This window comes from Balaenoptera ricei, chromosome 10, assembly GCF_028023285.1.
Source record: "Balaenoptera ricei isolate mBalRic1 chromosome 10, mBalRic1.hap2, whole genome shotgun sequence".
Taxonomy (NCBI): Eukaryota; Metazoa; Chordata; class Mammalia; order Artiodactyla; family Balaenopteridae; genus Balaenoptera; species Balaenoptera ricei.
In genome coordinates this window covers 69,529,554-69,548,033 of record NC_082648.1, presented here as the reverse complement: position 1 = coordinate 69,548,033, position 18,480 = coordinate 69,529,554, and the positions used below count along the sequence as shown (strand labels likewise).

General features: G+C 36.3%; 2 protein-coding genes across 6 annotated transcripts in view; one reads left to right on the top strand and one right to left on the bottom strand.

The window, feature by feature from the left end:
• Nucleotides 1-710, bottom strand: part of METTL25 (methyltransferase like 25) — a 178,432-nt gene extending 177,722 nt beyond the window's left edge. For all 5 annotated transcript variants that reach the window (XM_059936623.1, XM_059936622.1, XM_059936621.1 and 2 more), the window contains exon 1: nucleotides 379-710. In XM_059936623.1, coding sequence (XP_059792606.1) covers nucleotides 379-640 — 262 coding nt within the window. In that variant the 5' untranslated portion in view covers nucleotides 641-710. The remainder of the gene's footprint in view (nucleotides 1-378) is intronic.
• On the top strand, nucleotides 651-8,436 carry CCDC59 (coiled-coil domain containing 59). The gene is made up of 4 exons (XM_059936626.1): nucleotides 651-979; nucleotides 1,957-2,293; nucleotides 3,401-3,500; nucleotides 5,253-8,436. Exons 1-4 carry the CDS (start codon nucleotides 769-771, stop codon nucleotides 5,412-5,414), a joined length of 810 nt encoding a protein of 269 aa, XP_059792609.1. The 5' UTR covers nucleotides 651-768; the 3' UTR covers nucleotides 5,415-8,436.
• The last annotated feature ends 10,044 nt before the right edge of the window (nucleotides 8,437-18,480 follow it).

Genomic DNA, 18,480 nt, shown 5'->3' with positions numbered 1-18,480 from the left:
ATGATCTTGATTGTTAGGTGTTGTTTTAGCTTCTGCTGTGCTCCACGTGCAATCTATAAGCACTGTTCCCCTCCAGTTAAGAAAATGACTGTTGAATCACTAAATGAAGAAAGGTCCTCGCAATGTTTCTTGCTCTCCTTAAACTGTGGAAATACACAAGCACCCATGGAAGACAGGGGATTCGGGAGGAGCGTCCCGCCGCACGCCGCCAGGAAGCGGAGAAGGGGCTCCGCTCCCCACCAGGCAGCACATCCTGGCCCCGCCAGTGCCAGCCCCGCCGCGTACCTGTTTCCGCTCGACTTCCGCTACGGGGCACCACCCTTCACTGGGCGGGACGTCTCTCCGCCTTCCTGAACGCCCCGCCCACCAGCCATTCACCTGATCCGCTCTCGGCTTCCACCTGGAGGCGCGCCTCCGCGGGCTGGGCCTCCGCCTCCGTCTCCGCCGCCGATCTCAGCGCCGCCAGCACCGTCTCCGGGGGCAAGTCGACCACTTGCTCCCACACGGACTCCGTGTAGAAGTCCACCGTATGTGCACTGGAAATGGATAGGGCTTCCGTCAGGAACCGCAGCAGCCCCTGCAACTTGGCACGCAACGTGGACAGGTCCTGGGTCACCGGGAGCGGCCCAGAAGCCGCCATGACGCCCACCCTCCCGGGCTGTAGGTGGCGCAAACGTGGCCGCAAGGCAAGGGCTCAGTGGAAAGTGTAGGCCGGATAAGTAGAATTCCGATCTGGACTGTGGGTGGGCGGCTGATTGCTTCTGCCTGATGACGTATTTTTTTACCGCGCCAGTTGTGTTTTTCTGGCGCCGCGGTTGGTGTGCCATGGCGCCGGTAAGGCATGCAGCAAGGGGGCAGAGAGGGAGCTTTGGGACGCGTGGCGAAGGAGTTTCACTGGTCGGATTCAGAAATAAGAATATGAAACGGAGGACGTGGCGACCTAATCATCCGCAAGCCTTCGCGGGGAGCGTTCGCGAGGGTATGTATGTAAGAAGGCAGCCTTTTACAAGTCCTCGGGCCTGCGAAAGGTTAGGATACGCGATCCGCCCAGGCTGGGAAGGATTTAGGAACCAGACCGAGCCGTACTTGGGGCAGAGAAATCTATTCTTAAATCTGCTGAAGCCGTGGGCTTCTCAGAGTTCTGGATGGGAAGGCGAGGCAGTGTTGCTCTAAATCTTTCAACATTTTCCTCGACTTAATCCCATTTTTTAATGAGAACTCTTTTTCTCTACATTTTCCCCGTGAAACCGTAAGCAGAGAGAATCTATGAGTCCATTTGTGCATGTATTACGATAAAGGATAGAAGGCGGGGCCGGAAATGTACTGCCCCACCCTCTTGCTGATGACAAATACCCCAGAGCCCTCCAGTCTTCTCTTACTGTGTTTATTTGCTTCGTTTTAGTTTGTGTTTTTCATTTTGTCTTGCTGTTTGTAAGTACTTTTAAAACCCATTTGGAATGTATAAATCTTAAATAAGTAGTTTTCTGATAATTGCTGTTGAGAAAGTCGTACACCGTCTTTCCTCGTTTGCGTTGAATTACTTTAGAAAATCAGTCGTAGAGTATTTTCTCTAATGTAAGGTAATAGATTTGAGGGTTTTTTCCCGCAGGTATTTAGTGAAGACCTAGGTTAAGTGTTTTAGATGAATTAAGAAATCTGTTTGATTTGTGAATACAATAAGTTGGAGTTGTGCAACACTCTAGTCTTTTTTCCTTCTTTGAGATTCTTTAGTTCTGCACAATTACTGTTAGCCTGGTCTTTTTGCGAAGGACCAGTATACTGTTTATTCCATTAGCTTAAACTTGTTTTCTTGAAATAACGTTTTAAAGCAAAACATAATGTAATTCTAGCATCTAAACGTGATGATGTAAAAAGGTTTTAATTTTAATTTAGCAACTACATTTTTCATGCAAATTATTTTCTCAGAAAGTAATTCATGACTGACATATTCTTCAGGACAAGGCTTTGCATTTCGAAGAAAACTAAAAATTCAGCAAAATTACAAGAAGTTGATATGGAGGGAAAAGAAGGCTCAAACCTCACGGGAATCCCAGTTCACAGATCGGTACCCTGATCATCTGAAACATCTCTATTTAGCTGAAGAGGAAAGACTCAGGAAGCAGCTTAGAAAAGCTGACCAGTCTTTGTTAGAACAAGTTGACCAGCCTCTGTCAGAAGAACAAGTTGATCAGCCTTTGCCAGAAGAGCGGTGTAGCATTGACCAGGCTTTGTCTGAAGAACATTGTAGCATTGAGCAGCCTCATGCAGAAGAACAATGTAGCATAAGAATAAAGTATGTATTACCATCTTTTGAAATTCTTCATTGTAGATGTAAGTCGCGTTTTAGGAAAGAGATTACAGAACAATTTCTGTAGTAATTGGGATTTTTCTTAAGGCATATTAGAAGTCACAGGTAATTATGTGAAAATATTTTCATGGAGGCTTTCATGTTAGCTTAAATGACTATAAATTAAGTCAGGTAGCCTTAATAGAAGAAGTAATGGAATGGGAATTAAGAGACCTGGGTTTTAGATTTCAGCCTCTCAAGTACATTTAACTTACTTGGACCATGGTTAACTCCTGTTATTAATGTATGTTTTTTAAAAAAATCTAATTTTTGAGAGGTATTATAGTGTAGTGCTTAACATCGTGGACTTTGGAGCTGGCTTTAATATGTTGGTGCCCAATGTCCTCTTCTCTAAAATGCAAATAATAATAGTAAGTATGTAATTTATAGCTGCTATGTTGTACAACCCCAGAATGGATTATTTACAGACTATGGTATCTTAGACCTATCTCAGATGTTGTGAAGATTAAATGAGTTCATTAATATAGGTGTTTAAAAAGGCATGTGATACATGGGAAGTGCTACATGAGTGTTAACTGCTACTACTACTGTTATTATTAACCTGGATTTTTTTTTTTCCCCAGAGGACATAGACTTGGTTGCAATTAAAAAAACAAATAAAATGGAATAGAGACAAGTTGGTCAAAGAACTTTGGGATTAAAGTTCATGTACACCCACAAGGTCCTTCATAACGTCCTTCAAATTAATGCCTTTTTCAGTCTGTCATTTCTACCATTCATATGTGGTTTCCTGTTTTTAAACATTTTCAGATCTTTCAGAGCTTTCTGTATTTTCCCTGGTTGAAATATTTCTCGAAGACTTTCCATTTACTATTTTCTATATCTTGAAAACTGTGACAAAATTTCTAATATGTTATTTGGACATTTTACTAATAAAATTAATGTCCTCTTTCTTTCAAGTTCTCTTCACCCCCACCCCTTAAGTTGCATTAGTGAGATTTGACTATACAAGTGCTATTTGACATAATTGTGTCATAATTTTGGTTATATTATTTTTAATACTTGTGATTTGTTTTCATTTATCTTGCAAAGTTCCATTACTATTCCAAAGAAAAATAAAAAGAAAACATCAAATCAAAAAGCACAGGAAGAGTATGAGCAGATACAAGCTAAGCGTGCTGCTAAGAGACAAGTAAGATTTACTTTTAAAATATTTAGATTCATGTTTCTTCATCCTAAGTGTATATGTAAGCTTTTCTTCTTAATATGGGGCACATAGTATGCCCTCTGTAAATATTTGCTGAGTAAATGTATAATCTGAGAAGAGCCAGAGAATTTCAACATTCAGATTCCTTGACTGTTTATATTACCCTTGAGAGGTGATAGTAGTAGTCAAGAATAGGATTTTAAAGGTACTGCTTATAGGTTAATAATATGAGCATCTGGGACAGTGTTTCTCAAGAGTAAGGTCCAGATAGTTGCATTTTTTTTTAACAAGTGCCTCAAGAGATTATGCATAATAAAATTTGAGAACTACTAATTTTAAAAAAAGTAGATGATTTTCATAAATTTACATTAAAGAGTTGGTCTTGCTTATTAAAAACGTTACTAGATTAACTTAGCAAAAAGTTACCACACTTCGTTATCATTCAGAAACCCAAAATTATAACAGCCTTTTTCAAATGAGCAGAACAAAAGTATCCACAGCTTCAACAAAATTATTTTATTTATGGATAATTCTTGTTTATTATATTGAAGCTATATTAATCTATCACTTTAAAAAGGAGAGCACATCAATCAAAAATACCCCAAAGATGGCGCTGACATATAATTTCTTTTATGTCTTAGCTTTACAAATTGTGTAATTAAGAAATCTGGAAGTTTAACATCTAAAATTCTTATGATTATTCTTAAACCGATGGCAGACTACGGTAAAGCAGAAACATTTCTCCATGGAAAAACTGGACCTTTGTTTCATAGTTTGTTAAGATTATGCATATTTTTAACCAACCTTCTGATACCTGCCACCTTTGGAAACAGTATACCAGATGAAATATGGACCATTATACTGTAAAACATTTTACTAGTTCAAAAAAAACTTCCTTTATGTATATATAAATGTTACATCTTTGTAATTGTGAAAATTGAGCATCAGCCCCTTATCCATAAGGTGAAGATAAATCCTAGCATAGAAAGTTTTAAAAGAATGGAATATGCTGTGACATATATGAAAGCACTTTGTTAATTATGTCACCATACAAATGTAAGGCTGTGTCATTTGGGGCCTATATGCGTTACAGGGGAAACTGAAAAACAGTTCACATATTGCATTATTTTAGAATTTTTAATTTATATTTAAGAATATTATATTTCAAGTAGTGATTTTCAGGTCTATATAACTTCAAATTATTTTTCTTTAAACTCCAATGAATTTGAGTCTTTATCTTTGCAAATCAAATGAGCATGATAATTCTTAAATAATCAAAACCATAATACCTAGCACAATATTTTACATATATATAGTTTGTAGTCAATAAATGCTTCTTGAATTAAATCTGGATCAGATGGCAAATTTAAAAGAATACCAGATATTCTGGAAATGATTTGTGTTACATGGACTAGATAACCTCTAACGTCACTTCTGACTCTTCAGTGGATCTAATTAAATGTGAAACCATTAAATAAATGTGCCTTCTTTCTTCTGTGCTTTAATTTTATTTGTATACAAATAATTTAAATTGTTTAATAACTTTACATTATTCTATGGCATAGCATGTATCATAGCGGCAGAGGGTACACTGCTGCACTTACGAGTAACACTTCACATTTTGCAAAATATAAGACAAACCTGAAGTTTTTGCATGGTGATAGCTATTTCAACAAAATTATTGAACAATATCTATTGTTTATTACTAATGAAAATTATACATGTTAATAATTTCAGGAATTTGAGAGGAGAAAACAAGAGAGAGAAGAAGCTCAAAGGCTCTACAAAAAGAAGAAAATGGAAGTGTTCAAAATATTGAACAAAAAGACTAAAAAGGGGCAACCAAACTTGAATTTACAAATGGAGTATCTTCTAAAAAAAATACAAGAAAAAAATTAGGTCAGACATGTTGCCTGATTAATCAAGTGTTCAAATACCTGCTGGCTATTGAGTTCTCTTGTATATGTACTGTCCCTCCTAACAGTTAACTAAATTTGTCAACACAGACTGGATTGCTAAGCTATACTCAATATAAAATGTCCAAATATGTTTGTTTTTCTAAAAGAAAATTTTCTATATATGCTCTGCATTATATATGATTTGTTTCTTATTTATTTGCTGCTGAAGGAAGGTTGGCCTTAAAAACTGGAAGAGGGAACTTCCCTGGCAGTCCAGTGGTTAAGACTCCACGCTTCCACTGCAGGGGCCACAGGTTCCATCCATGGCCGGGGAACTAAGATCCTGAATGCTGCTTGGTATGGCCAAAAAAAAAAGGAACTGAAAGAACCTGCTATTTGAGCAACAGATTCAAGCATGTAATAACTTTTATACCATATGAAATTCAGATGAAATAAAGTGTTTGTTTTGAAAATAAGGGAGCAGAGCTTTCAACAAATCATTTCAATCAAATGTTTAAATTTAGCAATCAACTATTACGGTTTTGAAATTCCATAGTAATGGAATGGTGAAGGAGGCAGAGACTCCCCTTCGACTTTTTAATTTATTTTGAATTAAGTACATTTTATAGGGGGATGGTCTTTCCAGAAACCTGTAAGCAGGTTTATACCTTCAGCCCCCACCATATTATAGTGAGGTCTTTATAAAGCAGAGTTTGATATTTATCATCTTTTCCTTAAGTGGATGTACATAGCTTGCTAGTGTAATATTTTTTGAATGATGATGGTAACGCAGCAGTGTCACAGCAGGAATTAAGCTTTCCAGATCCTGTGGGACCCTGTCATGTAAGAACATTGTTACTGGGCCTTACCAGTGTTGTCTCTGTTGGTAGGTTTGTGAGCCAAAGGCAAGTACTGGAATACTGCTTCTCCTGCCTCCTTGCAATCACTGCAAAATGAGAAAGGCTTGGTTATCATCGTTAAAACAAAAGAACTGCAATAATACTCGTAAAACAGCATAGTAAAGTGCAATCCTTTGTAAGTGGTAACAGATGCAGCCCAATATTGCATTAAGGTTTTGGTAAGTCCTCCCACTCTACTGAGCATTCTGCATTTAAAAAGTACAAGGGGGGGCTTCCCTGGTGGCGCAGTGGTTGAGAATCTGCCTGCCAATGCAGGGCACACAGGTTCGAGCCCTGGTCTGGGAAGATCCCACATGCCGCGGAGCAACTAGGCCCGTGAGCCACAACTACTGAGCCTGCGCGTCTGGAGCCTGTGCTCCGCAACAAGAGAGGCCACGATAGTGAGAGGCCCGCGCACCGCGATGAAGAGTGGCCCCCGCTTGCCGCAACTAGAGAAAGCCCTCGCACAGAAACGAAGACCCAATGCAGCCATAAATAAATTAATTAATTAATTAATTAAAAAAAAAACTTAAAAAAAAAAAAAGTACAAGGGGGGAGACGCAAGAGGGAGGAGATATGGGGATATATGTGTATGTATAGCTGATTCACTTTGTTATAAAGCAGAAACTAACACACCATTGTAAAACAGTTAGTTATACTCCAATAAAGACGTTAAAATAAATAAATAAATCATGCCAGTCATAAAATGCAGTGTAAAAGAGCAAATTCTGAATATAAAGAGATTTTGATTATACTGGATAGGAAAGATCGGGACCACAAATGACACCTTGTGATTGGGACTGCACCACAGCAAGTCTATACCTTGCAAGATAGTATCAGTGTTTGTTTGAAATGCCAGAGAGAAGATACAGTGTGCCATGCTAAATGCATGGTGATAAATCTAACTTCTTGCTGAAAAATGTCTTCCAATTTATTTGAAGCGTGCAGGGCATGGACCCCTGACAATTGGCATAAACTGGTTGGCATTATGATGAGGCTGGAGCCATCCCCAGTTACCCTCCTTCCTACAGACCCACGAGTTTCTACTATAGAGTTTGTACTATGAATTATCTTTGACAGTAACAACTACTGGGTTCTGGGAACATAATTTTGTCCAGGATAACTGCTGTGTAAATCTGGTGAGTGTGAGGCAAGTGTTATAATTACTTCGGATGTGCTATTCTTTGGACCTTTTAAAAATTGAGACACACCATAGACTTGATGTTGAATTAATATTAACTTTTGAGGAGCTGAATGAGCTACATCCGTTTCCAAGGAAAACACACAGGCTGCAGCTGCTGTAGGAATCCATCTAGGCATTAACATTGCTGGCTGTGAGTGAACAAAATAAGAAACTGGAAGGGACTTTAGTTGGACTTTTGCCTTATAAGGGCAAGAGAATTGGATTTTGGGTTTTGAGTTTTTTGCCTTTGGACATTAACTTGAAAGGTAATTTAATATACAGACTTTATTTTCTCCCTAGGAGTTTGAAAGGGAAATATTTATACTAAAATGTGGGACATCTGCATTTTACTGGCAGTTTAACACTGGGCTCTCTTTAAGTATTTGGATAATTGCCATTGAGAACACTTGATGGAGTCACCCATGGAGCTGAGAGCCTTACATCAGAGACGCACACTTCATGGGCCTAGTGACCCTGGGTTTCACAGATATATTGAGGTATAATCAATTGAGCATATTTAAAATGTATAATTTGGTGAGTTTGGGCACATGTATACACATGAAACCAACACCACAATCACAAATCCATCACCGTTATCTCCAAAAGTTTCTTCATGGCTCTTTGTCATCAATCCTATCAGGGGCTCCCCAGATGGGTCCCTAGCAGCCACCGGTCTGCTTTCTGTTACTATAGGTAATTTGCATTTTCAAAAATGTTATAAAATTGGAATTATCTGCTGGGTACTCTTTTCTGTCTGGCTTCTTTCAGTCAGACGAATTTGAGATTCATCCGTGTTGCATTTATCAATAGTTCCTTTTTATCGCTAAGTACTCTATGGTATGGATGCATCAGCATTTGTTTATCCATTTGCCTGTTGATTGACATTTGGGTTGTTTCTAGTTTGGGGCTCCCACAAATAAAGCTACTATGAACATTGTGTATAGGTCTTTGTGTGGACATATGCTTTCATTTCTCTTGGGTAAATGCCTAGGAGGGAAATGGTTCAGTCACATGGTAGGTATAAATCATTCTAGGAAACGTGACATCTCTAAAGAGATTAAGGCACTGGAAAAGTGGCTACCTGCTGAAACTGAGAAAGGAGCTTGTGAAGTCAAATTAGGGACCCAACAATGACACTCAAGATATAGCATTGTCTGCGTTGTATCTGTTTGTACGCAGGCCTTTCAATGCGGATGCTTCATTTTCTGTTTTAAATCTCACCACTTATCTCAACCTGTTCCTTGGAGTACTAATAAAATAACTGGGGAGGTTGTCTCCAAAAGACATTGAAATCTATGATCTTACTAGTCTTGCAACTTTTCCATTGTGTGCCTCTGCTCCAGCAAGCTTAATCGAGACTTGCTCTGTAACACCATCATGAAATTAAAGGTTTGCCAGGTGGCACCACATCAGAACAACCCAAATTATAGCAGTTCATTCACATGTACCGTCCTCTCCGGTGCAATGTTAGATTCCTTCTACTCTTTGGATTAGACGTGAGTAGAATATTGACTCGACTGACGTGAATAGAATATTGGAAAATGACCTACTAAGATTCAAATGAATCCTTATAACCCCCCACTGAGGTCATCCCAGTATCCATTCAAACTTGAAGAAATCTCAGGAATAAAATTCATTTCTCTTGAGTATTAGAATAAGGATGGCCACATCTTAGTCCTTGCAATACTCCCACACAGCCAGTTAAGAAGCCGATCAGAAAAGGCTACCCCTATTTGTTCAGGATCTCAAGGTGAGCAATAGAATTGTGATCCCTAGATTCCTGGTAGTTCCCAACACAAATATGCCCTGTCCTCCATCCCTGAAAAAGTAAATATTTCACAGTGGTCAGTTTATATGCAGCTTTCCTTACCAGACACAGAGAAAGACAGTTAATATTTGTTATTTTTGTGGGAAAATTAACAGTATATCTAGATGGTTATACCTCAGGGATTTACAGAATTCTCATATTTCCTTCCATCTAAACAAGTCAGTCTAAACAAAAGGATTTAATTTTTCTTTGAGAGTTCATCCTTGTACAATATGTAGATTACTGTGCCCTCTTAATGTAAGTAGTTCACAAGAAGACTTCATATAGCTCTTTTCAATATCAGCTGAAAAGCTTTACAAACCATGTAGAAAAAAAGCTATAATTTTGTTAAGAAATTGTATAAATTATTTGGGTCACAATCTGTCAGCCATGGATGTTTTCCATTCACCAGAACAGAGATGATTCCATTTGACCAACGTTCTAAAGTAAAAAACAATGAAAAGAATTTTGGGGGTATTAACTGGTTATTGCAAGCAATAAACGCCTAATTAAAAAAAAAGTAGCTCAGTCCTCTCATGAACTTATTAAAGCAACAATTCCTGAGTCGCTTCCATGCGAAGCAGAAGTGAAAGCAGCTTTCTCCTCTTTCACTGCTTCTCTTCAACAATCCCCCACTTTGGGTACCCCTAACCATGTCAAACCCTTCTCCTTTGGTTCACGAGAGACAGGATGATATATTAGGAGTATTAGCTCGCTGGAGCCTGTAGCTTGCCTCTCTTAACCTAGTCCTTGGTTTAGTAACTGAGGCATACTTTTTACGCTTGCAGAACTAGGCAGCAGCTGTCAAACTGGTTGAAGCCTCTGCCAATATGTTGTTTGCTTCTCACTGACTCTGTGGTTTGCACCTGCTGAACAATCATTGTTACTTTTAGACAACACAAGATTTCTCTATCAGCAACTTTTCCATTTATGAAGCCCTTTTTATCTCTTCTACACATCACTATTTAACATAGTTCAAACCTTACTCTTGTAATTTGATTCCTTTTCAGGATGAAGGGGAAACGTGACTCTAGCAATAACTGAGGAAAGCATGCCCAGGACTGATCTTACAGAACCCCTTTTAGTTCATCTTGATTTAATACGGTTTATAGATGGATTTTATTTTAGAAATTACAAAGCCCTCCTCTTTTGTTGTATCTGCTGAAAATGCAGCCATTAAGGGGCTCCATTTCATAATATTTGATCTTCCCAGGTAGCAGAATTAATAGCTCTGACTGAAGCCTTTATTGTGGCAAAAGACAAAAGTTATGCTTTTAGAATTGCTCATGATTTTGAAATGTCATGAAACCTAAAGGATTTGTGACTTCTTCAGATATTTTGACTAACTGTGGGAACAATATCAATGATTTATTAGAAGCTATTCAAAACTCACAAAGAAAAAATGGTTATTAAATAGAAGCACATAGGCAGACCAAAAGCCAACGGCAATGCCCTTGCAGGGCTACATGCTAAATGAGCAGCTTTTACCACCCCAGCTGAATGAGATGCTTCTCTCCCCACAAAGTTGACGTCCTTCCCCCTCAAACCTTCAGATGGATAACTGCTCAACGTAAGCCAGCTACAGTTGACTCACAGCAATCAGACCAACCTTCTGAAAAACAGAATTGTCCATCACAGGGATGGAGGCTAGAAGTCTGAAATCAAGGTGTTGGAAGAGCCATGCTCCCTGGGAAGGCACTAGGGAAAGATCTGCTTCACGTCTCTCTTCTAGCTTTGGCTCCTTGGCATGTATTAGCAAACTCTAGTCTTCACGTGGTGTCCTACCTGTGTGCATGCCTTTGTTTCCAAATTTCCCTTATGATAAAGACACCAGTTGTATTAGGACTCACCCTAATTACCTTATTTTCACATGATTACCTCTGTAAAGACCTTACCTCCAAATAAGGTCACATTCTGAGGTCCTGGTGGTTAGGACGCCAATATATCCTTTTTGGGGGATACAATTCAATCCATAACACATATCAACTTGAAAATGCTTTACGACATTACTGAACACCATTTCTGTTCTTATTATGGGCTCATGTTTCACAGTGCAAGCAAACTGCCAACCAAGCTACCAACTACCAAATCAGTGGATTTCTACTCACATGAGACCTTAAACTGAGGCTGAGCCAAAAAAGTCTCCAGAAGCAGACAAGAAGCAGTCACTTTGCCCAAGAACTCTGAACCAAGGAGATGACAGTGGATATATAGCCCATGCCTGAAACTGACAAAATAAGACAGCTGAATGAATTTCTTTAAAACAATCATTCTCTTTTTGTAATTATTGTTCTGGTATTCTAGGTCATTTAACCCAAATATCACTAGATCATTGTTTTCTCTCAGCATAGTTGAGTTTAACCATATTCAGTTCTTGGTGTATTCGAAATACATGGTTATAGTTAGCCTGTGCCTTTGCAATAGCATTTAGTGCAGAAAGGCTTGGGTATATGGGAACTTTTTTTTTTTACAGAATATCTCCATGCTACCAGTATCTTGTAATTCTAGTTACTATGCAAGGCATCTGTGATTACTCTAGTCCCCAATGACCATGATCCATATGAGGTTTGGGAAAACTTTCCTGTGTTTCTCTGCAGAGGCCCAGTTTACCTGATCAAAAACCACACAGGCCATGAGGTCTAAGTGGGGACAACTTTTGTTACAACTCAATTTCAGAGGCTAAAAACAATAATAGATAATGATCAACACAAATGCGTGTCACTTTCAGGTGTGTTCAAGAAATAAAAAATAATATAAAAACGACAGTGGGATACAATACCAAGGGTCTTCAGTGCAAGTTTTCTAAGGATTGATTTTGAGGAACTCCTTCTTCCCTGTATCAGGTTGGTGAAACCAGGGCTTATTGCATGTTACCTGTTAGCTGATTAGGCTTAGAAATTTAGCCTACCTTATGTCAACCTTACAGATTGTACAGAATCCATTAGTGAAGGCATTCCATCCACCAAAATTAGTTCATCACTGGCTAGAAGGGTTGCTTGGATCAAGGAAAACTTCTAATTGCAGTTGTGTTTATGGTAATACAATACAGTTGTATAGGTTTCAGAGAATTGTTATCTTAATGAATCAGCTTTATTGCTGAACCTCTGATATACAGTGACACTCAAAGATGATTCTATGCTAGAGTAGACTGAATTCCTTACGGTCAAACTTCCTCCTCTGGGATAGAGGGATAACCACAAGAAGGGACAGATGAACTTTGACCTCTTGGGCACACTACATACAAAGCAGAGGCAGCCAAATGCCATAATCCCAAACTGGGGAAATCACATATAATGCAGAGGTGCTTTGATGGTGGAATCCTAAAATGGGCACCATACAAACACTACCCAGCCTAGGGCTTACTTAACCCACCAATCCAGATATAGCCATCCAATGGACGTCACTGAGAGATCTTGTTTTCCTAATATGGAACAGAGATTGTTCACCATCTCATGGTTATAGAAGACCTAACTCCATTTCTTATCCCCCCAAACTTTTTTTGTGAGAGTCTCCTATATTTGGTCTTTTATTATTATATATATGCATACTAAAATTATTTTATTATCATATACTATTATTATAGTATATGTAATATTAATACAATAGAAATAGAGAAACTAGTAGAAGGAGCTGGTTTCACAGAAGTGGAAAAATCAAGTAGATCTTTAATACCATCCACTCCCACTTGCCATCCTTAGGAGAAAGTCTTTTAGAAATTCTGCTTGAGTTAATAACATGGCAGTAGGTTTTGAAGGTGACTTTTTGTGCTTTTAAATGTAGATTAAAACCTGAATTTGTTTAAAAAGCATTAGCATACCTGTGTGACCTGCATTTTATGCTTGCTTTTTGAGAAGAGTAGTTTGGATTTCTTTTTTCCTAATCTACATATAATTTGGTGTAGTATCAGTGTATCATTTTAAATTGTAAACATTCACAATAACTGCTTCCTTTATTAAAAAGTGATAAACTACTGCTAACTTCACTTATTACATTTACCCCCAAACTGCTTTTCCAAGCAAATTTATTTTGATATACTTTATTAACAAATTAATTAAAAAAACAAATCTAAGTTTTGAATCAGAGAAGAGAGGCCTAAAATTTAAAGCAACCCACGCCTAGCCCTTTAAAATTATTTTTTGAGATATATTCTGCAATATGGATTAACACAATTTATAATTCTGGATATTTCTATATGCTTCCCAGGGTGTATACTCTATCATCAACTCTGAAGGCTTATCCACATTATTTGATTTAATAGAATGTTTCTATATTAGTGGCCTAAAAAGTAAGCCATCCACAGGAGTCATGACAACAACCTTTTTGTATACAAAGAAGTTTTAGCAATAATGGAATATGCATTGTTCTCGAAATCAGAAACCACTAATCTAGTGGGAAAGGAGAGAATAGGTCTTTGCTCTTGATTGAAATAGTTTAAGAGTTTGCAGTATTCTACTGTCCCAATAATGCCTAAAGCTGGGAAACATTAATAATTTATGTAAAGTATGACAGAAACAAATATGTTTGAATTATCAACTTACATATTTACAATTTGACTAAGGATGGAATTTATGTTTAGAGTTGTGATTACAAAATTATTGTTTTGCCACTTTTTAAGAAGCTATTAAACAGTTGGAGAACTAGCTTAAATGTTCAATCTTGGGACACACTGTAGATGACAATTTCAAGTTTGGCTTCTGATACTATGAAATGGGACAAACTGCTTCAAGATTACACATTGAAATAGTAATAAATACTACTTTTAGGCCTTACTAAAAATGGCTCAATTAACTGTACTCATGTACATTTATTTCATTTATATTTCATAGAAACAGAATTCTAAATATAATTTAGAATTTAGAAGTGGGAATCTATGAAGTAAAATACTACTTATTTACTCAAGGTCACACAACGATTTGGTTTCTAAGCCAGAGACAGAAACTCAATTTCCTAACATCTACCCCAAGCTGCTACATGGATAACTCTAGAAATTCCATCTGTGAAATTTCAATCAAGACAGATATTTAAGCCCTTTGAAAAATTTGCTTACCCTGTAATTCCACATTTCAGACTGATTATTATACAGTAAGCCACAGTTGGGTTTTTTTTTTTTGGATAGTACATGCTGGCACAGCATTTTGCACCACTTTGGAGTAACCATGACACACACACATTTGAATAAATTAATGTCTAGTCTCAACTGACTCGTCTCAGTTGACCAGTATAATCTCTTCTCTAGAATATAAAATGATTTCTTAGCTAGTTTTTCTTTCCTTTTAAAATGACACTCATATCTATAGGTGTCCATCTAACATTCCACGTCTGAGACTTTAGAGTCAGTGGAAAAGGAAGAAATGATGAGAAAACCATTTAGAACCATGTTAAATGTTTACATGAAAATTAATCACAAGTCTACTACTTACAAGCTGTGTGACATTACAAAATAACTACTGCCTCTGTGCCCCAGTTTACCTGGGCATGAAAATGAGCATGATAATATAGGTTCATAACTTATTTTCCAAAACCCTTGGGTCCAATGGTGTTTCAAATTCAGAATGTTTTGGATTTTAGATAGGTAATTCAGTGCAAACACCATATATTTACATAACAGTCACAGTAGGGTTTCAAGCAGTATATTAAAATATTAAAATTGCTGCAGCAAAATGAATAAATATTCAAACTAAGAGATAATTCAAGAATAAAATAGCCTCATATCAATTCAGGTCAGATTTCTGCCTGTGTGAAAAAAAACCAAAACCAAACAAAGTTTACAGAGACTTTTGCCTTTCAAAATTATAGCTGAAAGATTGTAGACCTGATATAATATGTAAATCATAGAGTAATTTAAGTGGATAAATAAGTTATTTCATGCAAAGCATTTATACTGGTAACTGACACATAGTAAGTTACCTAATTATTATTTTAATATTGTGTATCATTTTTTCTTTGAGATGTTACACATCAATTAAATCAACTTGTTTGCAATAAAATATAGTCAGTTGCCCAAAATTATACTAAGATCTTTATATACACTATCTCATTTACTCCCCTTATCAGTCCTCTGATAAACACTATTATTGTTGCCATTTTCCACTGAGGAAATTATCATTCTTTGTAATATACTCCCTTAATCAAATTTAATAAATTGATGTGCAAGCCATGCTTCATACATTTCATACAGAGAATAGTATTCACCTCAAATAAATTCCTCAAAATTTGTTCTTTGTGAAAAAAGTTTTCAAAATTGCACTTCAGTTGATTCAAGCATCTTGTTTCCAAATAGGAATGATATTCATTACTTATTTGATGAAAGTTTATTTTAAGCCAGTGACTCATTTTACAATTATAAAAATGAAGAAAAGATATTCAAAGTTATCAAACTCACATATTAACATGTTTCTAAAAAAATTATAGTTAAGAAATATCTACACTTGTCTTTTCTTATTTTCCAGTATCAGATGTATACACAAAAGGGTTCTCTTAGCTATCTGGTGGCCAACAAATTTTTGTACAGTATGAATTATGCTAAAGAATAAGCCAAGTAGCAGTACATTTAAAAAATGTATAAGTAAATGAATATTATAGATTTTCCCTAAATATTAGAGTTAGATGAAAATGTAGATTTTTTATAAAGGAAAATTATGTAAAATTATGAACTACTAATGCATTGGTATACATCTTCCCTGTATAGTGTCTTATATTCCACTTACTATATTACAAACATATTTTTATATCATTAAATAGTCTGATAAATCCTTATATTATTTATAGGTAAATAATATTTAATATAATGTTGAGCCATAATCTTCTAATTAATTGCAAATTATTGACTTTTAGATTATGACTATCCTAAAATGAAAAACAATGTAATGAAATTTGTGTATAAAAACCTTTAAGCACTTTTTGAATAAAATTTTCTTTAGATTTCTGTCTTATATAAAATATCTATACAAAAATTCATAACACATTTTATGTTAAACTAAGCCAAATGTGTATCAGGTGGATGTTACAAAGTATTCCTTTTTGTGCTTTAAAAAAAAACTTTTGTATCACACAAATATTCAATTTTAGTGGAAAGAGAATATAGAAAAAGAGTACTGTATATCTTTCAGATCTGAAAGAGAGTGAAAAAAATATGATTATTTTTTCCAACTCCTTCTTACATAGGCTTATTGAAAGATGAAAGCTCCTAATTATATTGTTTTATCATAAAGCTATGATAATTACCACCATTTTTAAAGGAAGGATATTTTGTTTTAATTAATTTGAAATGGTAGTTTGTACAAATGGGAGATAGAAAAAAAAAAATCACTTCGTGCAATTGGCTCCAAAAAACATGAAGTTCCAACACCTGGATTCAGATGACATGAATACTATACATACAAAATCCTAAAGATGCCACCAGAAAACAATTAGAGCTCATCAATGAATTTGGTAAAGTTGCAGGACACAAAATTAATACACAGAAATCTGTTGTATTTCTATACACTAACAATGAAATATCAGAAAGGGAAATTAAGGAAACAATCCCATTTTCCAGTGCATCAAAAAGAATAAAATACCTAGGAATTTATTCCTAGGAGGCAAAAGACCTGTACTCCAAAAACTTTAAGACACTGATGAAAGAAATTAAAGATGACAAACAAACAAACAGATGGAAAGATATACCATGTTCCTGGATTGTAAGAGTCAATATTGTTAAAATGACCATACTACCCAAGGCAATCTACAGATTCAATGTAACCCCTATCAAATTACCAATCGCATTTTTCACAGAACTAGAACAAATAATTTCACAATTTGTATGGAAACACAAAAGGCCCAGAATAGCCAAAATAATCTTGAGAAAGAAGAATAGAGCTGGAGGAATCAGACTCCCTGACTTCAGACTATACTACAAAGCTACAGTAATCAAAACAGTATGGTACTGGCACAAAAACAGACATATAGATCAGTGGAGCAGGACAGAAAGCCCAGAAATAAATCCACACACTCATAGTACATTAATCCATGACAAAGGAGGCAAGAATATACAATTGATAAAGGAAAGTCTCTTCAATAAATGGTGCTGGGAAAACTGGACAGCTACATGTAAAAGAATGAAGTTAGAAGATTCTCTAATACCACATACAAAAATAAACTCAAGATGGATTAAAAGACCTAAACATAGGACCAGATACTATAAAACTCCTAGAGGAAAAACATAGGCAGAACATTCTTTGACATAAATCGTAGCACTATTGTTTTGGATCCATCTCCTAGAATAATGGAAATAAAAGCAAAAATAAACAAATGGGACCTAATTAAACTTAAAAGCTTTTGCTCAAGAAAGGAAACCATAAACAAAATAAGAAGACAACCTATGGAATGGGAGAAAATATTTGCAAACAATGAGGCCGACAAGGGATTAATTTCTAAAATCCCAACAAGGGATTAATTTTGATATTAAGCTCATACAGCTTAATATCAAAAAAAACAAACAATGCAATAAAAAATGGGCAGAAGACCTAAATAGACATTTTTCCATAGAAGACATATAGATGGCCAACAGGCACATGAAAAAATGCTCAACATTGCTAATAATTAGAGAAATGCAAATCAAAACTGCACTGAGGTATCACTTTACACCAGTCAGAATGGCCATCATCAAAATGTCTACAAATAATAAATGCTGGAGAGGATGTGGGGAACAGGGAACCCTCCTACCCTGCTGGTGGGAATGTAAATTGGTGCAGCCACTATGGAGAACGGTATGGAGGTTCCTTAAGAAACTAAAAATAGAGTTACCATATGATCCAGCAATCCAACTGCAGGGCATATATCTGGAGAAAACAATTTGAAAAGATACATGCAACCCAATGTTCATAGTAGCACTATTTACAATAGACAAGACATGGAAGCAACCTAAGTGTCCATCAACAGATGAATGGATAAAGAAGATGTGGTATATGGAATACTACTCAGTCATAAAAAAGAATGAAATAACGCCATTTGCAACAACACGGACGGACTTAGAGATTATCATACTAAGTGAAGTAAGTCAGAGAAATATCATATGATATCACTTACATGTGGAATCTAAAAAAAAATAATAATACAAATAAACTTATTTACAAGACAGAAATAGACTCACAGACATTGAAAACAAACTTACGGTTACCAAAGGGGAAAGGTGGGGAGA